At 32.7% G+C, this 27,399-nt stretch overlaps 1 protein-coding gene and 1 pseudogene across 1 annotated transcript; both read left to right on the top strand.

The window, feature by feature from the left end:
- The first annotated feature begins 712 nt into the window (after positions 1-712).
- LOC108346627 (uncharacterized) lies at positions 713-2,163 on the top strand. The gene is made up of 5 exons (XM_052868113.1): positions 713-847; positions 940-1,163; positions 1,277-1,534; positions 1,627-1,634; positions 1,697-2,163. The coding sequence occupies exons 1-5, from the start codon at positions 713-715 to the stop codon at positions 2,161-2,163; spliced, it is 1,092 nt and encodes a 363-aa protein (XP_052724073.1).
- Positions 2,164-20,949: 18,786 nt separating this feature from the next.
- Positions 20,950-26,633, top strand: LOC128193918 (putative UPF0481 protein At3g02645; annotated as a pseudogene).
- The last annotated feature ends 766 nt before the right edge of the window (positions 26,634-27,399 follow it).

Here is a 27,399-nt window from a genome sequence, read left to right on the forward strand (position 1 = left end):
TTTCGGGATTTTTTCAATGCCCAAAAGTATGGAACAATATAAATAGGAAGTGGGTACGTATTTCCCTGAGAAAAAATATTTTACACAAGCTATAAGAACGTATGGAGTAGAGAATGGAAGGAAATTAAAAGTTTATAAAAATGACAAAAGAAGGGTGTGTGTCAGATGTTCTGGTGCAAAAGGAAAATGTCCATGGTATGCATATTGTGCATATAAGGCATCTGAAAATACATGGCCGCTAATGAAGATTATAGACAAGCACACATGCAGTAGGGAATTTAACATCCGTTTAATGACTTCAAAATGGTTGAGTGGGAGGTTAGAGAAGAGTATAAAAGAGAATCCCAATGTTAATCTATATAACCTCAAAAACAAAGTTTCTAAGAAGTGGAACATTGGTGTTTCTCGGTCTACAACGTGTAGGGCAAAAGCAATGGCTTTTAAAGAAATAGAGGGTGATTTTAAAGAACAATATAGAAGACTCTATGACTATGCAAATGAGTTGGTTCGGTCTAATCCTGGTTCAACTGTCAAACTTAAGGTTAAACCTAATGAGGACAATCGAATTTTCAAGAGAATGTATGTGTGTTTGAAGGCCTATAAGGACAGCTTCGTGTCTTGTAGGCCTATTATAGGTTTAGATGGTTGTTTCTTAAAAGGAAAATATGGAGGTGAGTTGTTAACTACGGTTGCAAGAGATGGGAATGAGTAAATGTGTCCTTTGGCATATGTTGTTGTTGAGGTGGAGAATAAGGACAGTTGGCAGTGGTTTTTAGAATTGCTTATTGATGATCTTGGTGGTCAGGAGCTTTCTTCAAGAATCACATATATTTCAAATCAACAAAAAGTGAGTAACGTTGACCATGTCTTGTATTATAACTTTGAAACCTTCATGTCTTGTATTATAAGTTCTATAGTTTGATGTTTATACTTTGATAGGGACTTGTGACAGCATTACAAGAACTTCTACCTGGTGTGGAGAACAGATTTTGTGTGCGCCACATTTATGCAAATTTTAGGAAGAAATTTCCTGGTCATATTCTAAGACGTCTATTATGGAAAGCAACATCATCAACACACCCTCAAGCATGGGAGGCAGTGATGAGAGAAATTAAATATGTCAATCCAGATGCCTTTAAACACTTGCTAGCAATTTCACCAAGGTATTGCATTCAATTATTTTTCTTATAACTTGGTTGTTTGCAAATCAGTTTCTTATAAGTAATTTATTTCAAATTTTGTGTTGATATATTTTACTTCATATTTGTTTAATTAGATATTGGTCACGTTCAAGGTTTACGGGTAAAGCTGGCTGTGACACATTAGTCAATAATATGTCAGAAGCTTTTAACAGTGTCATAGTACATGCAAGAGGCAAGCCCATCATCACAATGATGGAAGACATTCGTATCTACATCATGAAGAGATGGGCAGCAAATAGACAGAAAATAACTACATTTGAAGGTTGTCTTTGCCCAAAGGTTAAAAAAAGATTTGAAAAGGAATTGCACTTGACGAAATTTTGGATACCTAGGTATGTGCACATCACCACATTAAAATCTGGACTTCATAATGATGTTTTAACATTTTTACTTCAAATCCTCATTTTAATCTGTTTGGTTGCAGTTGGTCAGGTATGAAAATTTTTTAAGTCAAACACACTTAATAATTTGTGAGAAGTATGTGGTTGTCATAGATAAAGTGGAATGTAGTTGCACAAAGTGGACTTTAACAAGAATCCCATGCTGTCATGCACTAGCTGCCATGAAGTTTTTGAACATCAATGGAGAAGACTACGTCTCAAATTGGTTTAGAAGGGCAACATACCAAGAAACATACATTCCAATGATATACCCTATCAACAGTCATCACCTATGGGAAATGATTTCTCATCCTGATGTTTTGCCTCCACCTAAAAGGGTGTTACCTGGTAGACCAAAAAAGAAGAGAAGGCTAGAGGCTTGGGAGCTAAAGAAGGATGACACACAGCTAAAGAAAAATGGAACTTGTAAGAGATGTTCCATATGTAGACCGGTTGGTCATAAAAGAAATACTTGCCCACAACGTCCAGGACCAAGTCAGCAACCTGAAAGTCAGCCAATTATAGGACCAAGTCAGGAACAAGAAAGCCAGCCAACTACTAGACCAAGTCAGCAACCTTAAAGCCAGCCAACTACACCAGGACTTTAAAAGTTATTTAGAACACTCAGATGTATTTTGACAAGGTTAGCTTAAGTTTAGCTTTTGTTTGGTACAACCCAGTGTTGGTTGCTTTGTAAACATTGACATGTAGTTTGAACTTCATTTTGAATTGGGTATTTTGTAAGCTGTGATACCAAATTGGATGATTATAATCTGAATCTCAATGACAATTTCTCTTTTGGATGTGCCATGTGCATCTGAAGTACAATATATATTAGTTGTAATGTATATTGTGAATACATGGATATGCTTATGTTGAGGACTAAATGTTACAGGTACTAATGTTTGACAGTAAGGACTAAATGTAACTTACCTTGATCATTGTCAGTAAGGACTACATGTAACTTACCTAAATGTTATGTGATTACAAAAAAATTTTGATTTGGTGTTGCTTTCGTCCAGAGCACATTCACAAGCCATAAATTTAGTGGACGTTCAATGAGGATGACACACCACTTTCTCATTTTACTGGCATTTCAATCTAAAGTTCAATTAGGTTATCTTGTATATATCAAACAAAATGTATATTCAAACAATAAATTCAGATGCACAAATTCATATTTCTCATTGATTTCAAAAGATCATATTACAATAAGGCCAAAGTGCTCTTCACAACAACTGACTACTACACACACATCATGGACTTTAAAACAAAATACAAAGAAGGATGATGTTAATCAACCCCATCAAACATAGCATCCTAATCAACACCTTCTCCCTTCACTGAAAACCCATCACAGATTTCTCCAAGCTATTAATCCTCCTCCTTTGCCTAGCAATAGTATTGCCACCATCATCTACATTATCTTCAATACACCATTTAAAGAAATTGCATCCTTTAAGTTCTTCATTTCTTGTCCGTTGTTCAAAGTATTCACTTCATTAACATTTCACTAATCACCAGAACAATTTATCACAAAAATTAAACAACAAACCTTGTAATTAGGGCAGCCCCAGAATTGCTTTCCCTCATTCTTAACTGTTTTTGCGACTCTCAACATAGAAACCTCCCCACAATGGCATATTTGGCTTCTAACGAGAGCTCCCCCATGAGCTCTCTCATGAGCAAGACGAACATCCTTGATTCAAAGACATTGACACAAGAAAGAACCCCAAAACGAGACAACCACGAACCACTTCGCCAACCAACTGCCAACGAGGGAACACCAACTCGCGAAACACGAACCACCACCCTACTGCCAACAGACAACACTAGCATCCAAATGCTAAACAACAACAAAAGAAAGAGAACAAGACAAATTTGAAGAAGAACACTCATTGTACCGTGTTCGCAACACAAAGGAGAAGACCCTAATTGGTTTTATCTATGCCCAAAATCATATTTCCCCTAAATTATAAAACCCTAACTTAATATAGGGTTCGTATTCTCTGTTACTCCCTTACACATCATTATTCACAAAATCAATATAGTGACACGTTGCACATAACTGGTGCTACATCATTAATGCATTAACTTCGTTTGGTGATACTTAACGGAAGGGACAAATTAGACGCCAATTTATATAATTTTCGACATATTCCTAACACTTTTAAAAATGGAGACAAAATTGATATTAAACAACGAAAGTGGAGACCAAAGGCTATTAAACCAATAATAAACAATCTATCTCAAAATTATACATTGCACAGTTTCTTAAATACTGAAAACCCTACTAAATTGATAGATTTATAATTCTTTAAAAGCTACTTATACGTTAAGGATTATTAAGAGAAAGGACAATATCTATTAATGATATGTGGTTAAAAGAAAATTTCATTCTTTTAAGTTTTTCCAATAATTTGGTTTATTTCAGCAAATAAATTTAGTAATAAATATGTTTTTCAATTTAAATTATTTTTAAAAATTATATTTTATTTGTAAATTAAATTATATATCTATTTTTATTTTTATTTTATAAAAATAATATGTAAAATTTATATTATAATTTATTATTGAATTTCATTAACTACATAAGAAATACTCCAAATATATTATTATCTATTCAGATATTTTTAAGATTACTTTTATAAAATATAGAAAAATAAATAAATGTATAATTTAATTTAGAGAAAATTGCTAAGTTTATGCGGTTAGAAGAGATGAGGATATACAAAAACAAGATTTAGGCTTAGACCATGTCAGTTGAAAGGAAGAGGTCTGACCAAAGCTAAACTTAGAGGAGTAGTTTTGTTGGAGGGAGCCTAGGCCTACCTCGTTCTCACGTTATACCCCTTTGAACACTTCGAGGTCTCATATGTTGGAGGAAGCATTGCAAGAAGACCTCATGTCACTACCCTGAAAATCTTAAAACCTGCTGAATGCCATTATGAACATGTATTGCTAGTATCGTCGTAATAATAATCATACTACAAACGAGTGTAACACCCCTGATGCGATGTCACGTGTAAGAGAATAATATAACTTTCTTTGAGATAGAATTTTTGTCTCTTAGTCTAAATTTGGGTCTTATCTTGTGAAGAAAAAGTGGCTATCCTCTTTACCCTTTATCTTGGATCCTTTTAAGTGACATGTCTTCCAATTCATAAGTTTCCTCTCCTTTCTCTCTTACATTTTTAGTCTTTTAATTCCTTTTATTAATTGTTCTTGTTTAGTTCTTAGGCTTATTTCTATCTAGGCATTTTGTTTCATTTCAGAAAGTATCTTCACTATTAGACTCATTGGACCCCTATCACTCCCACTTTGCTCATCTTGGATACTATATAGATATCACCACCCTTAAGAATCATGGTCTCTTTGGTGGGGCATTATGATGCTATATGACTTCTACCAAGACATTTAAAACACTTAATATCACTAGTGTGCGCAGATATCCCTTGTAAGACCCTTGAAAATAGTTGTAATTAAGATACTAGATTTTTTGAAATAAAAAAAAATATTTTATGTATAATGCTACAATAAAATGCTAAAGTAAAATACGTATAGTGCTACAGTGAAATATGTACAGTGCTATAGTAACAATACCTCATGAATCATGTGTTGCTACAACTATAGGAAAAATGTAGTACAAGTTACAATACTGCTACAGTGATTTGTAGTACAGCTACAATACTGCTACAGTAACACTAACTTCAACTATAAATAAGGGTGAGAAATGAAGTTTTGGGGGAAAGAGAGTGAAATTGAGCAAGACTTTCGTCGAAAATAAAGAGATATTAGGACTAGAATCTAAGTTGTAGAGAAGGTAGCAAGAGCTTCTGAAGAGGTTTTTCTTCATCTAGGAAGGAGCGAGAATCAGGTAAGGGGAGCTAACCTTAAGTCTTATATTTTTTGTATGATATGAAATCTTGAATATTTTTAGAATTTTGATTCTCTTAATGGATTTAGAATGATATTTTGCTTCTATTGCATTTTTCTCGAAGGATAAGAAGTTATCTAATCTGCTTTGCCAGATTCAACTTCTTGTTTCCCTAGAACTTTTATTGTGTTTTTTTTTCTCTTGCATTTTCTAGAAGGATAACAAGTTTTCTAATCGGCTTTGCCAGATTCAACTTCTGGTTTCCCCATAACTTTTATTATGTTTCTTTTTCTCTTGCATTTTTTGGAAGGATAAGAAGTTATCTAACTGGCTTTGCGAGATTCAACTTCTCATTTCCTCAGAACTTTTATTGTGTTTGTTTTTCTCTTGCATTTTTCTGGAAGGATAAGAAGTTGTCTAACCGGCTTTGCCAGATTCAACCTCTTGTTTCCCCATAACTTTTATTGCGTATCTTTTTCTCTTGCATTTTTCTGGAAGGATAAAAAGATATCTAACTGGCTCAAATAACAACACTGATGGTGAAGGAATTATAACTGATAGAAAAGTTGTGTGATATGAACTTGGGGTTGCAGTGGACCCCATATCATATATGGTGTGGTCATTTGGCAATCACTAGTGACTTCTTAGAACAAGTGAAGGTTGAGCAGTCAATGGATCAAGAGTTACAGTAAAAGTTCAGGTTGTTGGGCACCGATCAAGCCAAGGATTTCGTTCTAACGAAAGATGGCATTCTTCGATTTAAGAACATGGTGTGTATACCTGCAAAGACTGAGTTGAAACATTTAATTTTGGAAGAAGGTCATTAAATTCGTCTTAGCATACATCCAGGTATGACTAAGATGTATAAGGACCTAAAGGAGCCGTTTTGGTGGAATGATATGAAGAGGGATGTGGCAGAGTTTGTAGCAACCTGCTTGGTGTGTCAAAAGGAAAAAGTGGAGCATCAAAAACAAGGAAGGATGTTACGACAGTTAGACATTCTCTTGCATTTTTCTGCAAGGATAAGAAGATGTCTAACCGGCTATGACAGATTCAAATTCTTAGTTCCGAGAATGTTTATATTGTGATATTTTATTATTGTTAATTTATTTTGTGATATATTCATTTTTTATGGAATATGTGATGAATAAATTTTATTATGTTGAATAAGTAAACTATAAAATTTTTGGAGTAAATATTCAATCAAATTGTGAAATTTAAAATTTTGATCATGTTTTTCCATTTTTCGAAGCTATCTTAGTAAAACTTTAATTGCTACTTAGTCTAGCATTACATCAATCTGGAAATTTAATATATAGTTTATAAGACGTAGAAATTAACTTTGACCGTCAGGATCTTTAATTTGAGAATTGTACTTAGAGGAGATAATATTATAATTTTTGGTAGAATGACCTTCACTTTATTTCTATCTCTAACTTATATCAGAATAATCTAAATTCCCCCTTCTTTTGCCAATAGATTAAGTTGGAAATTTTGATAAATGATTCCAAAAATATATTACTATATTTTGACCACTTGAATTTGTAACTGGATGTTTGCACTTGGAGGAATTAATTCCGCAATTTTGATAGAGTCGACAACAAAATTGAATAATGTTTTCGAATTGTATAAATCTCAATCTCTACCTTGTTAACCGTTAGATTAACCTAAAATTTAGATATGTAGTTGCTAAGACATGTTGATGTATTTTGACTGTTTCCTTTTTTTAAAAAAAAACTAAGTGATGTTTATTAAGGATCTCAATTTTAGGTTCCTAAATTACGGATGCAAAATTTCAAATTTCCACTTTATTAATGGTTAGATCGAACTGAAATTTTTATCCAAGATTCTGGTAAATTATGATTCAATTTATCAGTTTAGATCCTGAATGTGAAACTTGTACTAAATTTTGATATATGGTTCATCACTTGAATTTTGTGTTGGAAAAACCAGTATTGCGTAGCAGAATTTTTTGTTTTAGAGAGCAGAAAGTGTGTTACGGTCAATAGCCAAGATAAAATGATTCTTTTTAAAATTGTGATTTTCTTTTAGAACTTTTATCAGACAGTTGGTGAATAAAGAGAGTAGAGTTAAAGAAAATTAACACAGAAAATTTTATCCTGATTCGAATCAAAAGATTTTACGTCCAGTCGTTAATCACTATAAACAGTGATTAACTTTTCACTAAAAAATTGTTCACAAATTACAATAGGATGGAATCAAGAGTAAGAATAGAAAACACCTTCCTTCAACAAACTAACGGAAGAACCTACTCAATCAATTTGAGGAGAACTACTTCGGCCTTAGACACAATAAGCGCATGCTTCTCCTTTTCAAGAGACTTGATTTTAGCACTTCTAACACTTGAAAACTTCCTTAGATCCCTTTTCACTCACATAGAGCTTCCCTTAGGCACACAGCTCTAATACTCTCAAATGAAAAGTTAAGTTTTAAGAGCTGTGAAAGACCTCTATTTATAAGCCAAGATTGAGAAAATGAAAAGACAACTCCCAACTGTCAAATATAATTGATTATTATAAGTCATAATCGATTGTTTGTGTCTGTTATAGGGTTTTCAAAAAGTGATAATCAATTATCCTGAGGAATAATCGATTATTTGCGCAACCTGAACAACATTAAATCAGACAATGATAATCGATTATCTTATGAGATAATCGATTATTTGCGCGAGCAATCTCTTTCTATTTGGCTCGTGACAATCGATTATTACACGAAATAATCGATTATCTACACAAGGTTTCTCTAAAATGGAAAACTTCTAAGTGCTCTTACATCAACAAAGTTATTCCTATACAATTTATTTCTACAAAAATGCTTTTAAAGTAAATACATCAAGAGTCTTCAAGTCTTCATCTTGTAACATCATCAAAACTATAATATTTTCAAGATATCAATGCTCCTCATTGGTAACAATCTCCCCCTTTTTGATGATGATAAAAAATCTCTTGATTAAAAGCATTTCTAATTTCCTGCATAGATTCACACTTACAAACATACAAACGTGTTAGTAATAACTACACTAATTAGAAGTTTTCTCCCCCTTTTTTATCATAAGCAAAAAGTAAATAATAAAATCTCCCCCTTAAGTGTTGCTCCCCCTCAGCAAAAGAATATATGCAATTCAAATATTATAAGGAGAAAAGAGTAATTGATCTAGCATAGAGATAAATAACAAAAATATCAAACACACTCATATATCTCCCCCTCAAATAGGTACCATTTATCACATAACATGTCAATCAAAATTTGTTTCCCCTTTTTGAAAAAATCATCTAATCTTTATGCTCCCCCTAAATTAGTTAACTTAAAAAGAATTTAGGTCCTTTAAAAATATTACTCCCCCTAAATGTAATATTTCCCTTAAAATCAAAAACAGTTTCTTAAAAACAATTTAAAAAAAAGGTTTTTTTTTTACGTTTTAACTTAAGATGATTGATTATTACTCATGATAATCGCTTATTACTCATGATAATCGATTATTTGCGAGCCAAATTTTAAAAAAATCATATTTTGAGACCGAGATAATCGATTATTACCCTTGGTAATCAATTATTTACGTTAATTTCCGAAAAACGCAAAATTGGGCCAAATTTTCAAGCTAAGACACATCTAGCATTCATAAATTATTTTTAAAGCTCTTCAAAATTACTAAGATACCATAGAGCTTTTTTTTCCTTTTGAAAATTTAACCTGCAAAACAAAACAATAGAGTTTTAGTCCCCATAATCTCATTTGGGTCCTTTGAGGTTAGAGGAAAATTACTTTATAACAGGAATCCAAGCATATTTTCCATTAGGAACATCAAAAGGTTTTATTCTACATTTATTTGAAGTGTGCCCATTTTTCATACACCAAAAAATGTGACATCATTTGGGTTTTTATAATACACAGTTCCTTTTTCAACCCATACCTTACGGGTTCTTTTAAATTGATTTTTATTTTTAAGTACACTTTTATTTTTATAAACCTTTTTAACAAGTATAGGCATTTCAACATTATTATTTATTATTTGTAGTTGCCACTTCAAGAAGATTTTCAAGAATATCAATATCAAGCATATGACTCTTAATGAAAGACACTCAACAGGATGTTCACTATTTGAAGACTCTTTCATTTATAAATTGCAGATTTTATTCCTTAAAATAACTTCTTCATCTAATGCCTTCTCATATTTAATTTTCAAATCCCTAAACTCATTTTTCAATTTTTTATGAGCAACATCCAATTTTTTCAGATTCATTTAGCAGTTCAAGAAAAGCTTTTTGCAAGTCAATTTCAGAAGTTTCAGAACTAGAAGAACTTACATGGCTTATAGTGTCATCAATATTAACCGCAAACACGAGGTGGCTTCTTCATTGGAAACACTTGAACTAATTGAGCTTGAGTCATTTTCTTCCCAAGCAACATAACCATTCTTCTTCTTGAAAGACTTTTTTCCTTTACCCTTTTTTAGGTTTGGACAATCCGCATTAACGTGTCCTTTTTCTCCGCAACCATAACACCTGTATTTTGAAGAAGATCGTTGTTTCTTCTTCCAATCTTTTTTAAATTTTTCCTTACCTTTAGATTTCATGAACTTGAATAATTTTCTAATCATGTGACTCATATTTTAATCATTTGAGTCTTCATCTTTAGATTCGTTATCCTTTTCTGAACTCTTGGCTTTTGAATTTCCAATTTTGAAGGCCAACATTTTCTTCTTTCCTTGGGCTTCCTCAGCACTCAGTCTATTCAACTCAAGCTCGTGTTCTCTCAACTTTCCAAAAAGCACAGCCATTGACATGGATGTCAAATCCTGAGACTCAATTATCGTAGTAACCTTTGGCTACCACGTCCTGTTCAAAGATTTCAGAATTTTAACATTTAATTCATCAGTGTCAAATTTCTTACCTAAACCAAAAATATGGTTGACGATATGTGTGAAGTATTTTTGCACATCAGCGATGGTTTTACCCTATTGCATCCTAAACATCTCATATCTTGTATTAGGGTGTTCTTCCTAGCACGCTTCACATCGTCAGTTCCTTCATGAGTTACTTGTAGAACTTCTCATATCTCTTAAGACGTTTTGCACATTAGAATCCTGTAAAATTCATCTAATACAAAAGCAGAGGATATTATATTACGAGCTTTTATATCAAAATGAGCTCATCTGTTTTCTTCAGCAGTCCATGAAGAATACGATTTTTCTTGCTCTACACCATTCAAGTTTGTAGTAGGAATAATAGGACCATTCAAAATAACTTCCCAAATACCCCTACCAATTAACTCTAAAAATATTTGCATTCTTATTTTTCAAAAAGCAGAATTTTCCCCCATAAACAAAGGAGGTCTATCAATAGAAGCACCCTCATCATACATTTGGTTATGAACGCCCATTTTCGAAAAGTTTGAAAAACTATCAAAGCAAGCTCTGATATCAATTGTTGGAACAATCGGTATCGCACAGCGAAAAGGGTTTTTAAAGCGGAAAAGCGTGTTGCGATCAATAGCCAAGATAAAATGACTCTTTTTAAAATCATGATTTTCTTTTAGGACTTTTATCAAACAGTTGGTGAATAAAGAGAGTGGAGTTAAAGAAAATCAACACAGAAAAATTTATCCTGTTTCGAATCAAAAGATTCTACGTCCAGTCGTTAATCACTATAAACAGTGATTAACTTTTCACTAAAATATTGTTCACAGATTACAATAGGATGGAATAAAGAGTAAGAATAGAAAACACCTTCCTTCGACAAACAAATGGAAGAACCTGCTCAATCAACTTGAGGAGAACTACTTCAACCTTAGACACATTAAACGCAAGCTTCTCCTTTTCACAAGACTTAATTTGAGCACTTCTAACACTTGAAAACTTCCTCAGAGCGTTTCTGTATTTTCAAGTAGCTTAGATCCTTTTTCACTCACAAAGAGCTTCCCTTAGGCACACAACTCTAATACTCTCAAATGAAAAGTTAAGTTCTAAGAGCTGTGAAGACCTCTATTTATAAGCCAAGGTTCAGAAAATGAAAATACAAATTTCAACTGCCAAATACAATTGATTATCATAACTGATAATCGATTATTTGTGTCTGTTATGGGGTTTTCAAAAAGTGGCAATCGATTATCCTGAGGAATAATCGATTATTTGCGCAACCCAAACAATATTAAATCAGACAGTGATAATCGATTATCTTGTGAGATAATCGATTATTTGCACAAACAATCTCTTTCTACTTTGGCTCATGATAATCGATTATTACACGAAAACTTCTAAGTGCTCTTACATCAACAAAGTTATTCCTATACAATTTATTTCTACAAAAATGCTTTTAAAGTAAATACACCAAGAGTCTTCAAGTCTTCATCTTGTAACATCATCAAAACTATAATATTTTCAAGATATCAATGCTCCGCATTGCTAACATTTTGTTCTTAAGTTGTCTCGGTAAAACTTCAATTTATACAAAGTTAACCGTTGTATCATGCTGAAACTTTGATATATGGTTCTTAAGACATATGGACTCACTTTGACCGTTTGGATTATTGATTGGGTATGTGAGGTTAGAGAAATTATTTTTTCTTTTTTAAGGAAGTTGATCACCACCTTAGTTCCATCTCTAAAACTTGTCAATAAAATTAAGATTCTTATTTTATTAATCGTTAAATCAAGCTAATATTTTTACAGTCGGTTGTAGACATATTGTTATTTACTCTGTTGGGTTAGGTGTTTAATTAGAGACCTGTAGTTAGAACAACTTATCACGTACAATTCCAGTAATGTAAGTTATTGCTAGCTTATACCTTTGTTTTTTTTTATGCATAACATATTCCCTATCCGATTGAGATGATTCTTTTTGCATTGAAATACTTGTTCAATTACGTTTAATTTAAATGTAAGAACATATATTTTTTAGTCTTGTGGAAGCTGTAATTATCTTTCTAAAGTTTCGATTAGATCATACATATGTTGTTGTGCAATATATTTAAAAAGTGGTAGGAAAATCTTGGATGTCAAGATTGTTATTAAGCTTATGTGTATGCTTTGTATTCATCCTTATCTATGTATGATTGTTGATGTTTGAATATGCTTAGGCATGTTAAGTTAATTATGGTGGGATTAATGGATTGGTATATTTATGCAATGAACATGTGTTTTAGCCAAGTTACGAATATTGTTTGGATGTATTTGTCTGAAAGAGTGGTGTGGGGTAGAATTGGTACTTGCCCGGTGAAGCTCTTTATAAAAGAGTGATGGGGAGTGTATACTTGTCTGGTGAAGCTCTAAGAGAGTAGTGGGAAGAGGAGTACTTGCTCAGATAAGCCTTGAAGAAGTGGTGGGGGGTTGATATTGTGTATTGACGTGGTATTATGTATTGGTCCGGTGAAGCTCTCTAAGAGAGTGGTTGGAGGTAACACTTAATCTTATAATTGAAAGAGAGTATTTCATCGTTGATTCAATATATATAGATGGAGATTATATGATCCTTCTAAATGATGTGTCAGTGATTTGGGTATGAGTTATTGAATGATTGATGAATTGGAATTGAACAATTTGAGTTTTGTATGTGAGTTTGATTGTCTTATCTCTATATTGTGTTTTATTTTCGTTGGCTCACCCCTACTTGTTTGTGTTTATGCGATGATCGTATAACTCGTGTCGTTATATGGAAGAAGATGATCCTATTCAACTTTGCCTAATTGTCTTCTATTTTAATAAAAACAAACTCTTTTGAAATGTAGTGACATTTTAAAATTATTTGTGCAACTATAAACTGTTAGCAAAATGATGAAGATGAAGTTTTGATGATATCTAAATCAAGTCAAGAACAACCAAGACTCATGAAGAATGATTTTTGAAGACTTGTAAATTTTGTAATAACTGTATGAACATAGGAAATTAGTGGTTTTATGTATGCATTCAAAAGTGATGTAAAAATGTACCAAGAAGCAAAAACTGTGCAGTGCTAATTGATTAACAGAGGTCAGTAATCGATTATTCCAGAGACGAATGGAGAAGCTCAGCACTGCATGCTAATCGATTAACAAGGGCTGTTAATCGATTAGCGCTAATCGATTAGCATGGGCTGTTAATCGATTAGCAAAGTGAACGTTTGAAAAAACTAGCCGTTTTTAGAGCCGTTGGACTATCCGTTGGTGCGTTAATCGATTAACCACTTAAGTTAATCGATTAACACAGTCAGAAAGGCTGAAAACAAAAAATGGAAGAGCCTTTGGATGATTCTATAAATAGACTCTCATTTCCTCTCAAGAAGAACAACAACTCTTCCCTTATGCTCAAATACTCAGAAACTCTTGAGAATTGTGTGCTCTTACTCAGCTAAGGAAACTCTGTCTGTAGAGTTGGTGAAATACTGCTACGGTGATAGAGGAATAGCTGGTTCATCCTTGGTGTGTCTAAGGAAGTGTTCGGAAGAGGAAGTCATCCTTCGTGAAGTATTCGGAGGAAGTGTTTCATCCTTTGTGAAGATTCAAAGGAGGTGTTGTCTCATCTCTTGTGGCATCAAGAGAGGTGTTTTCTAAACTTTTACAAATTGTATCTTTGTGATTGTAGTTTGTAATTGTTTTGTGATTAGTGAATTTTTTATCTTGTTTTGAGATAAGCGACTGGACGTAGGATTGGTAAGATCCGAACCAGGATAAAATCATCTGTGCAAATTTCTCTCAACCTTACTCTATTTAATTGTTATTATTAATTGCTAAGTAAGTTTAATTGAGTAGAAATTTTTAAAGGCACACGTTTTTAGTAAAGACCAATTCACCCCCCCCCCCCTCTTGGTTTGTTGTTCCACGCTAACCCATCCGTTGCAGCCGCTCTGACATAAACTTCGTTTCTAAAATAATCGAAGTCTATACTGATATAATTTTAATACCTTAAAGAACAAAAGCCTATTATAAGGTGATGACATTTTTGAAAATATTTGCACAACTATAGGCTTTGGTACTAAAGTTTATTCTTTTGCTTAGGGTTAATTTTTTGAAAAGTTACTTCCCTACCACAACATTACGCCATTGTAGAACCTTTGTATCTCCTATGCACTTGCGAAAACTCACACTTTCCCTAATTTGTTGCAACTAAATAGACTATTGTGGGTCTCATTTCCACGCGAAGCTCTTTTCCATTACCATTGTTGCGAAGCATCTTGTTGTCATCTCCTCTCCTCGCGAAGTATCTTCTTCTCCTCTCCTCTCCCTTTCCATTCTTAGTCACCACAAACATCCTCTTGTTGGTTAAAGAAATAATTTTTTAGTGTCACACATAGACTTTGATTACTTCCCAAATCAAAGCCTATCTACAAATAATATGCTTCGATTAAGAAACAAAGTCTTAAGTCTTCCCTTTTTTATCTCACCTTGATAGGTTTTGATTAAAAAATACCGAAATACAACCTTGAAAATAACTTATGTAAAATCTCTTTCTTATACTATTAAGGATGTAATTATAGAAGATAACATTGAAATTGATACAATAATAATAAAAAAAAACATTTTTTTTAAATTATAATACTATTTGAATTGAGAGTTTAATAGGTGTAGGCATTTAGTTATGTGCGTAGTTATTGTTTGAGCTGGAATGTGGTAATTGTGTAAGTGAATTATGTATGCTTTGAATGTCAAATGATGAAACTGTGAAATGTGATTCTTGGACTGATTTAGATGGGAGGTAAATCTGTAATTGAGTAAGTTAGAGGTTTGTATTCTGTTGTGGTAGCTGTTAGAGATAAAGTTCAGTGTATTGATGGTGGTTTTAGGTCATTTTAGAGGAAGTGAGATGATGAATTTGGGAATTAGAGGTCAGTGGCTCTTTTGGTTTGTTTTGGGCATTATAGGTAAGTCATTTGTGACTTGTATGAGTCTTTTAAATGGTCAGAAACATATGCAAAGTGTTAGATTTTGATTTGGGCCCTTAAGTGGTGGAATTAAGTGTTTTAGAGTAGAAATTGGTTCATAATCTCTTTAGATTGGTGGTAGGCATGTTTAGAATCACTTAGACAAGTCTAATTAGGTCTGTAATACAATCTAAGAGTGTTGGAAGTTGAGGAAAATAGTTAGAATAAGTATTTGGTGTTTGAGTTGCATAAATCTATAGAATTACGTTCTGCAGATTATGCAGACTCGCTGAGCGAGTAGTTTCGCATAGCGAGCCGCGGCGAGGTGCTCTCTGCCAAGGGAATTCACACAGCGAGTTGGTGTGATGTGCGGATGACGCGAGAGGTTGCTCTCTATCTAGTAATTCGCATGGCGAATCAAGGCGCCATGCGTCTGCTAGTGGTCTGGGGTTAATTATAATTTTATTTGAATAGCGAAAAGGACAGCATAGCGAGTGGTTTGGGAGGATTGGTATCTATTTTGGGGTTCTCGCATAGCGACCTAGGTCCGCTATGCGAGAGGTTGAGGTCTAGTACCTCTGCGACTTAATTCGCATAGCGAGACAAATCGATATGCGAGTGACTCGTGGTTTCACTTTGCGAATTGGGTGCGCAGAGCGAATGATGGTGAGCAGATTTCTCTCTTTTGTTATTTTATGGGATTTAATTCTCTTAAACGTTGATAGATCTGGTGAAGTGTGTTTAAGGTGTATGGTAGTATATAAATATGTATGATTATGATTGAAATTACAAGCAACAACATGTGATTCAAGGGGATGATTGTAAGATCTGTATAGAATCTCTTGGTGAGATTCCAGGTTGTTTAGAGTAATTGCAGGGAGCTTAGTCTTGGGGGTTTTCCTGAAACTCCAATGGTCTTTCATTCTCAAGTAGAGAGGATTGAACCATGTGGTGAGGAGTAGTAGGAGGTCTTAGTCTTGAGGGCTTCCGGTATGCCTCAAGGCCCGGAACAGACTAACCTCGTGAGGGTGGCAAGGTGAAACCCTTTGGCAATGGCTTTGCAAAGCAGTAGAGGCCACCACGAGTACATAACCCGCCATAGCTCGGCATTTATTCTAAGTTCGGACGAGTCAAGTTTAGAAGTTAACATGTTAGGATGTGTGATAAGTATGATGTGTTTGATTGAGCTCTACATGTCTTATGTTATTATAATTATATGATCTTTGTTTACCTAGCTCACCCTTACTCTTGTGTTTGTATGTGGTACGTGTGATGTTTTCCTTTTGCAATGATCATCCCTTTGGATGTGAGCAGAGGTGGATGACGTTCCTCTGGAACAGGCACTGGAGGACGATGACGCTGTTGTCTAGTAGTTAGATTCTATCTTTTAGTTGCTTGTCATCTTTTTGAAATACTCTTCTATAGATAAAGTTTTAAATTTTATAGCCATTTTGGATGACTGTAAGATTAATTTCTTATCTGCAAGTCTTTTAACTGTTCTATCATATTATGATGTTGACTACTATTTATATAGTTTTTATTATATATTTTGGGTTGTTACAGGACCTCCTATTTTAATTTATATTCATTTTACTTTTTGTTATAAATATATGTATACTATATATATATGTGTATTAGAAATAAAATTTTAATATGTATATCTTTATTTATCGTACATACTCGACATGATTTATAAGTCCAAAAATATTATTAGATTAACTATTATAATTATCTCTAAAATATCTGGAAATAATGTTGTTATTTAAGATATATATTTAATTGAATTACTATTTAACAAGATATCAACATAGTTTGTTAATATGGATTATTCTTTGCTTACCACTCTGAATCAAAGATCCAATAATGAAGATCTCTCATTCTACCTAGAAGACTTGTCAAATATAATCCGATAAAAACAATTGCTTTTATTCGTAATAAATAATTGTCCTCGTTATAAACACCGTCATTTTGTGTCATTTTTGTATGGTCGACAATTCATTTCACCTTTGAACATATTAGACACAATAAACAACGTTTGTGATGACGATTTGAAAAGAAATGGCAAGTTCAATCAATAAATATATAGTTTTATGCATCGATTGATAGAAAGAAACTTTACTTTAGGTTCGAGATAAGATTGAAATAAGAAACACGTGATTGAGAATGGACCAAAAATAGTGGGATAGGGTTCTTAATCACGACACTCTGTCATGGCCAAAATTCTTGTCATTGTTATGGTACAAATATAACTTAGGATTCTCGTGGCTTCTGTTTTTGATCGTTAATAATAATTCTATATGCAACAAAATCACCACCAATGATTAATCATAATTTTCTTTGTTTTTCTTTCTTTCGTTTGTGGCTTGTTTCATTTTGAAGGAACCTTTCAATATAGGACAATCATTTTTTCTAAATTCATCGTTTCATTCTGCAAAAAGTTTCTTGCAAAAGTATAAATTGGATTCAACTTTTAATAAAACTGTCAAAAATAAATTCAATGACTAGGCATATTTCCACCGTATACCCACTATCACATCAATATTAGTAAATACAGCTTTCTTTTAAAATTGATCAAGGAATGAATAACCTAAACATCATGTGCCCTTTTATATATATATATATATATATATATGAATTTACTAATTTATATAACCTTTTAAAATGTATCAATTGATAAAAAAATTTCTATTCATAAAAAAATATATATTTAAATACAGAGATATTTTAATAATTTTTATTTTTAATTTAAAAAATTTTAAAAATTATTCAAATACACTTAACTTTAAAACTTAAAATTCATAATATATAAAATACTTTTATCAACTAAAATTTGAAACACTTTAAAAAATTACATAAGTTAACAAATCATATATATATATATATATATATATATATATATATATATATATATATATATATATATATATATATATATATATATATATTCCAAATGAGTGAAACAACATTAAAAATTAAAATTGAAAACTTTTATATCAAAATTTAAAATGATAGATAAATAACCATTCGATAATACAAAATTTAAATCTTAGTATAAATATTTTAATTTTGTTCACTTTTGTTTAAATTCTATGATTGAGATAATCTTTAATAGTTTCTTCAACTCAAATTTAATGTTAATTTCTCTCTTACCGAAACATGTGAGAATTACTAAAGACCGATCACGTAATCAATTACTTTAACCATTAATAAAAAATGTAAATAAAATTAATAAAATAAAAGCTATTATTTTATAATTATAAATTGTTTTATGATGAAAAACAAATATACCAAGATTTGTTATACTAACAGGACTATCGATCATAAAATGATTACAAAAATTTTAAAACTATTTTAACACTTTTTTTTAAACGTATTTTATTTTTAAATTCAACTAATGAAAAAGTTTTATTCCACATGTTTTAAGTTCGTACATTCTTTACTTGTCTAACAACTATAAACTAAAACTAATGAATATGTTGAATCGACTTTTTTTAACCATAAAATGAAGAAAAACCGATGTTAATTAAGAATAAAATATTAACTTATACATAAAAACTAGAAAAGTACAAATGTTATGAAATAAAAAAAATGTCTTTGAGAAAAGTATAATTGTGAAAAGTATAACATCAGGAAAAATAAATATTTTAAAAATAAAGTAGTTTTGAGATTTTGGGTTTGTGTTTGAAAATTAGTATTAGTGTATATTTTTGTTAGAACATAATTGTTATATTATTTTTTTATTTTTACCTAGGGATAAAATGATCTTTTACCTTTATTTAATTAGTGTTTCGAAATCTTAGAAACTCTAAATCAAAGAGAGGAAATAGAGGAAGAGAGGAGATTGGCGTTTTGGAAGAAGAGAGAAAGCCACAAGAAAATCTTAGTGTAAAAGAAGATTAGTGATATTTTAAGGTTGTAGATAAAACCTTATGATTGGCCAAGGTATTGGGAAGCTTACATTTGTTTGTTTATGGTTGTATGTTATATGTCTTCTTAATTATCCTGATTAGTAATCCTTGTTTTGATACATGTGTATATGATTATAATTATTTGTGATTATTGTTGGGTAAGAGTTTTTGTATGAATGGGCATAGGGTTTATGTAATATTTGTGATGAGTTTTCCCTATGAATGAATTATGCATGTTTTGTTCGATTATCCCAAAAAAGGGTTTGATGTTAAGGGAGAACAAAGTTATGATGTTTGGGGGTTTCCATGCAAATATATGTTGTAAGTGTTGGGTTATTGGACTCCCTTCCTATATGTAAAATAGACCAAATAATATGGACCATTATGTCTCACGTTTTTTAGTGGAGATGTGTCATATTAGTGGGACACTTTAGAGTCATTTGAATAGGGGGAAAAGCCAAGTGAGAGAGAAAGGAAGAGAAGAAGTCATTCCCGCATAAAATAAAACATGCACTAGTGTTTTCATCGTTGTGAAGTCATTCGCCGTTGGATCGGGCTTATTTTTGGACAACGGGTTCCAGATGTATGGTTCTTCAATCTGAATGTTCTGATCGTCAATCGGAGGTCTAGTTTGGGAGAAAACAACATCGCATCAGCAGCTCTACTTTGGACAATTTCATAAAAACGGCACTGGTGTTTTCATTGTTGTGAAGTTGTTCACCGTTGGATCGGGCTGATCGTTTTATAGTGGGTTCCCGACATATGGTTCTCGATTCTGACCGTTCGGATCGTCAATCAAATGTCTAGTTTTGGAGAAAACTCTCTCGCATTAGCAACTCTATTTTGGAGAATTTTCATCTTCTTGGTTCTCATTTGTAAGCATTATGCTTAGTTACTTTGGCTGATTGAAAACCCTACTGGGTGTTTTTATCGAAGACTCTTTTGCACCCTATTATTGGGGATATAACACACAAATGATTGGATTTGAATTATTCAAGTAATGTATTATGTGTGTTTGAGTATGTTTACATGGGTATGTGATGCTTGAATGCATGTATGATGTGTTAACTATGTTTCCACGTAATTTAAGGTTGATGTATGTATGTTTGAATGCTTGAATCATGTATAGGATTTGTTTCGATTCAGCAATAATCAATTATCATTAGTTATAATCGATTATCGACGCGTTGGTTTTGAGTGTGGTTTCGGGAATAATCGATTATCTGAGATGATAATCGATTATCCCTTCTTGCATGATGTTTTTGAATAAATTTCACTTAGATAATCAACTATCTTAAGTGATAATTGATTATCATAGTGCATTTTGGTGAAAAATGGCCAATGTCATGAAGAATGGACATGAACCAAGCTTGAGGAGTTGTGAAACATGATGATAATGAGAGATTAAGGTTAGTCGTTATGTTTAGGATCAGTTTGACTTGTGGTTGAGAGTGGAGCATGAGTGACTGTTGGGATGTACCTGAGTATGTGATTGATGAGCATGAGCGTGGAGGATGAGTCTACTTGTTATACCTCGTAAATCCTGGTTTTATCTGCGGATAAGTGCTTCCTTTTGCCTTGTGTGCATTAAAAGAAGATGATCTATAGGGGCGGCTACAGATGTTCTATAGGGGAGGCTACAGATGTTCTATAAGGGAGGCTATAGGTGGGTTGTAGGAGTGGCTACAATCGATAAGGTAAGGTTCATGAGTGAGAAAGACTCTTTCCACTATGATATTGTGGTACGGTGATGCTCATGGTGTTGTTCAGGACTGGGATAGTCATGATGGTTGTGTATCTATGATGATGATCATGGTACTTGAGATGCTCCAGGTTATTTTATGTTTATAATAGTGTTACTATAATGGTTATAGTAAGTAGTTAGCATGGGTCCTAATGAGTGGATAGACCAATGATCTTGTGTGAGATGTCAGTGATGACATTAAGGGTTAGTGATCAAGGATTGATGATCAAAGTTCAAGGATCGGGGATCGAGTAATTCAATATGATTGAATTTTTTATGTTAGAGATTAGGAATCCTATTGTTATTACTACTATTATGGGGTGTTTGATTATGGTTGATATAATCAAAAGGTATGTATCTTCTTGTGTGTTTGATTGTGGTTGGGGTATAATCAGAAGATATGTATCTTGTGTGTTTGATTAAGGTTTATATAATTGGTATATATGTATCTTTTTGTTATGATTGTTTTATCGGTAGCTTACTCCATACATGTTTGTGTTTTTGTGTTTGTGAATAAAATCATCGACGATGATCGTATAATGTGTTATACGTGAGTAGATAATGTTATAGATGTTCTAGAGGCATGATTGACTTGAGAAAAGATGGAATAACCTTGGGATTCATGTAAAGCTATTTTGTTTTAGAAGTTAAGACAATATAATTGAAGTATTTCATTCGTTATTTTATTACTTGAAATAATGTAGTTGAATAAGGTTTTCTTTAAGTACGTTTTCGCACTATGATAAATTTTGAATTTTATCGATTTTTAATAACCCGTGACATCTCAAAAATCGGGATGTTATAAAAAAAACATTGTTATTTATTTTAAAATAAATGAAAAGTGATTTTGTTATATATTATTACATACTCAATGAAAATTTCGACAAATACTATAAACACTTAAACTCTTCAACTTTAGGGGGTATTCATCATTTCAAGAATACTCATACTTTCTTAGCATAACAAGATTTTTGTTTATAGAAGACACTTAATGTTCAAGTTAGTCAAGTGTATCATAAGGTAATCAACGCATTGATAAATTAACGTAATTAATGTACCTTGTAAATATAATATTTATACTTGTTTAGGGACCCTTACCTAAATAGGCCCGGGCTACGTAGCCTAATTGCTTGTTAATTTGAGTTATCGTAATTAATTATGGATCTTATGATGTAACTTGTAGATTAATGTGACTAATAATGCAATTAATATGACCATGTCCTCGCTGAGTAGTTGAGTACATGTTAACTTAGTACATAAACATGTATTCGACTAGTGTAACACCCCTTTCAAGATGTCATGTGTGATTTATAAATAGTTCATTATTACGAAAAACTTAAACTCTGATATCATCGTGGAAAAATGAATTAATAAAAACTTTCTTTTATTATTTTTTTAATAAAGTCGTCTTAATCCATTTTTAAAATCATAACATAATAATCTAAAACATTACATTAAAAATAAAAATTGTCTTAAAATGAAATTTGAAAATTCCCTATAAGACTCTCATGCATCTCCTCACCCTGCTGAACACCAACAACATCTGTAATATCATTTGTTCCGACATAACAACACAAGTTATACAATCATTGCACAACACAAACAAACAAATAATGGTGAGTTAACCTCAAAACCATATTAGATAATAAACAATAATCATACTCACCTACATTACTCAAAACATCCAAACCAATAAATGAATTCACACCGCAATCATGCCATAAGATACACATCACATCAAAGTGAGTCCAAACCATATGTCATTCTCTCATACCCTACTATACACAACATGATTATCAAAACAGGACGGTTTGAGTCATCCTATCGTCATAGTAAGGATCTTCCTCTATTGCTCCTCAAGGACTTACGAGTAAAAACTTCAATGCGTCATACACCAAGCACTATACTCAACAATGAGCTAGAAAACTAACGGTGAAACATCATTCCCTTTTGTACTACTTCACACAGGAGAAGAGAAACCCCTTTTCCACTACTTCACATAAACAAAAGGTACAACCATAACTTTATAAGGACCGTATGTCATTCTCCCATACCCAACTGTGCACAACCTATTTACCAAAACACGGCAGTTCGAGTTGTCTTACCGTCACAGCAAAGACTTGTCTCTCTTGCTCCTCAATGACTTATGAGTAAAAACTTTGATGCATCACACACCGAGCACCATACTTAGCAACGAGTCAGAAACCTATGGACGAAACATCCTTCCTTTTTCTCCACTTCTTAACAAGGCCAAAATGTACAACACTTAAACCTCTACTCTCTCATAACTTCACACAAGCGAAGAGAAACCCCCCTTCCACTACTTCACACAAGAAAAAGGTACAAACCTGACTTTACAAGGCACGGATGGAAGACATAGCAACCAACATGTCTTTCAACTTCACACTGAACAGACCATGTCACAACCAAGTTCCAACACCACACATCAATCCACATTAACAACTCAAACCACCACGTATCAAAAATTTACAACCCACCAATATGAGTTTGCCCATCACCCATAACATTCAACGACAATTATAGCTTAAGAAAAACACATAAGTCTCAATCCAGAAACAACAACCAAACATCCATGACCTACGCACCAACCATTAACATCACAACTAAAAGGACAATTCAACACTCAATCCATAAACATAGCAACACAATCAACTAGTTTAAAATTCATAAAAATAATTTGAAAAGTACATTTTCGTAGTATGATAAATTTTGAATTTTATCGGATTTGTAATAACCTATGACATTTCAAAAATTGAGGTGTTACACAGTTCACCCAAACATATGTGTCACACAAACTTATCGTTGTTACACAGACTTGTTGTTGTCACACAGACTTATTGTTATCATACAAACCAACATCCCTACAAGGCGGTTAAGTAATCCAACACACAGTTAAGGACTTATTCCCTTAAGGATATCCCATCCTAGACCACTTCCTATTCTTGAACACATCAAAATTAGCTCTAAGTATCCTCAAAAACAACTCACAATTGACTCACACACAACTATTTATCCTCTAACCAGTCCTAAAACCCCCTTCAACTAAGTACCATTATGTTACGTAACCCAACAACTAATTCTAAACATACAGGCCATCACCTAACTTAGCCATATAACATCAAGAAACATACGAAGTGTTGGATCACATAACATTACCAACAATTATAATGATTAAAGCAGTTATAATCAAGTTTCAGAACGAAAATTCATTTACAACATCTATGAACCATAGCTAGAGCTGTCAGCTGAACCCCAACCCCATGGGCTGGCCCTAGCCCCATTTAAAATTAAGCCCATTTTCTTTGGCCCATTTAATGGGGGCTTTTCTGAAGCCCTAGCCCCCAAAGCCCCTAGGAAAAGGGTTGGGTTTGGGATATATAGGGCGAGGCTGGCCCTCAATCCCAAATTCCTTCTTTTCACTCAACATCTTTCGCGGATTCTTCTCTTCCCCGACTCATCCACGACTCGGTTTCTTCGTTCTCTCCCTTCCGCAAGGCCAAGGGGCTTACTTCCTCCATCATTTTCTTGGGCATTAACAACTAAAGAATTGATTCGCTATTCACGGCTATTGCGAACTCCTTCCATCCTTCAACGTTCTTTCACTGTGTTCTTCATTGTTGCAACGGGTTGGTCCTTTACCCTTGTTTTATTTTTCCTCTGAAATTTTATATACCACTTTCTGATTTTGTATATACATTTGTGCAAATTTTTAGACATGATTTTTTATATACAACCTGTAAAAGTGCTTTGTCTATGCTAATTGATGGGTAGAGTGGAAAACAGTGTTATTTAATACCATAATGTTTCTTTCTTCTGTCTATGCTCTGATTTGAATTTAAAGGTAGGTAAACGGGTGGAATATATGTTTTTGTCTTTTGTTTTATGCGTTTCAAATATGCTAAATTTCTTTACTTGTCTCAACACTAATTACAAGTCTATTTATTAGAATGAATGGTGGATTAAACTTTGCATGTCACTAGTTTTTCTCAGTCATTCTTTAGTTGATAATTTTTTAAACACAAAGTTCTAACCCTCGGCTTCAATTTCATTGACTCTTCATATCTTTATCTAGGAAAAACGTTAAGCAAAAGAAGTTTAACTTTGAATAGAAGAAAGCATACACTCCATTTATTTTGGGTTTTATTTTTTAGGTGCGTGAGTAAAAAAATGAAAAACAAGGTGATAAAAATAAGTGAGAAAATATAATTGTATTTGAAAATGTCTTTGAAAGACAGACATGTACTATTGTAGTTGTCTGGGTGTGTGTTATTTTGTTGTATAAATGTTGTGGGAAGTTGAAACAATATATTGGCACTGATTTGTGATGACAAATAAAGATTAGGATAGTCTGAAAGATGTGGAGATCAGAGTACATATGAAGATATGCTCTTTATTAATCTTAGAATACTTTTTCTTTTATAAAAAAGGTGGCAGATTCATTTTGAAAGAGGATCCTTTCAACTTGCTTAAATGTGCAAAAGACGTATCTTAATTTATCTTGTTTTAAAAAAGTTCATCCTTTTTTAAAGCCGAAATTTATTGAATATGATAAATCCTGCTTTAGGTGCTTGTAAATTGTGATATCTATCAGAGGCAATAAAATATGTTTACATTAAATTAGGTTTGTTTTTATCTCTATCTTTATCATAGAGGGATTCTGTACAATTTATCCTATTTAATATCTGCTTGTAAAAATCAACATGGATCCACTAGAAAAGCAAGAATAACTTTTATGTGGTTAGGATAATCATTAGCTTATTGAAATATTTCACACTGGTTAAGTTTGCTTTATAAGGGGTTAATGACACCATGTGGTTAATTTTGTGAAGCAAGTAGTTAATAATATTGTTAATTTATAAGGAATTTATGATCAAGTTTCCTTTTACATTTAATTCTGATTTTTATGCATTTTTGTTTGTATATTTTTCCTTTTTGGTATTTTTTTCCCTTTTCGTGAGTGTAGTAGACTAAACCTCTTTGTCTAAGCAAGTTTGAGAAGAAACAATTCTTCAGCTGGGTTGTTTGCCATGCTGCAAGTTGTTCAAAGCTCAGTTTCAGATCCCCCAGTTGAAAGTAGACCACACAACAGAGTGTGTTCTGAGGAACCTAATAGCATTTGAGCAGTGTCACTATCCTGAAGAACCTTACATCTACAACTATGTTTCTCTGATTGACTCTTTTATTCACACCAAAGATGATGCAAAGTTACTGATTGAGAAAGAAATTATTGTCCATGAACTCGGAAGTGATCAAGAACTGGCAAATCTGGTTAATGAACATGCTACCACAAGATCATGGAAGATGTAAATGAACACTACAACAATGATTGGAAATGGGCAATGGGGACATTGAGGTGGGTTTACTTCAGAGACCCTTGGAGAAGCAGTTCTACTATAGTGGGGGTTGTTGTCCTAATATTCATTGCCTTCAACTTCTACCGTGTTATTGATCTACTCTTTTAGTAAATTGAGAATTATATTGATGGAATCACCTTTTTTGTATTACATCATCGTCCATGATTGCACACTAACTGTTACATTTCCCATTTTCTCGCAAATAAGTGGCGTGTTTATTATCAAACATATGAATTGATAACAAATAGCAATTTCACATCCTTAACTCTAGGAGAGGAGTTAAAATTTTGTAAAAAGGAAAGTTCATGGGCTGGTCCTAACCCATAGGGCTTTAGGAGTTTTTAGTCTTGTGAGCTTTTTTAGTGAAGGATTTTTTTATCCCGTGGGTTTTTCTGGTCCCAACCCACATAGATTAGGGATAAATCTTATTAAAGAAGCTCACTTGACAGCTCTAACCATAGCACACATACCATTATCAGCCATAAAACCATATTAGCACATCATATGACCTTGAAATTAACTTCCTGACCCCTACTAAATATATTCTACATTATTTCACCAAAACCAACAACTAAGAGTTGTAAATGTAACAAAAGCACTCAATATATCTAACAGTTTAAAACATCGTCTACTTTAAAGTTAAATACATTTTCAATAGCAAATGTAATGAACAATAAAGAGTTAAAATTAGATTAACAACACCCAACCCTTTAACACCCATCATAATAACACATGTAATATTAGCATTGACTATATATCTTTAAAACACCATTTCGACGTAATCAACCAGCATCCATTATCATATATATATTCTACCATCAATTTACCATTCTAACATATATCGTGGTCCACCAAAACCATTTCAGCAAGTGATGTTTTTAGAAAAATAGCAAGATTTTATACCAATTTTATAAAAGCCAACAACAAATATTTTATGTTGGTTTTTAACCAAAACATCAAAGATTTTTCTGCGGAATTCACAGAAATATAGCAAAGCTTTTATATATATTTTATAACAGCAAACAGCAAAGCTTTTTGGTAGCATAGCAAGGCTTTTGGCAG

Source organism: Vigna angularis, chromosome 9, assembly GCF_016808095.1.
Source record: "Vigna angularis cultivar LongXiaoDou No.4 chromosome 9, ASM1680809v1, whole genome shotgun sequence".
NCBI lineage: Eukaryota > Viridiplantae > Streptophyta > Magnoliopsida > Fabales > Fabaceae > Vigna > Vigna angularis.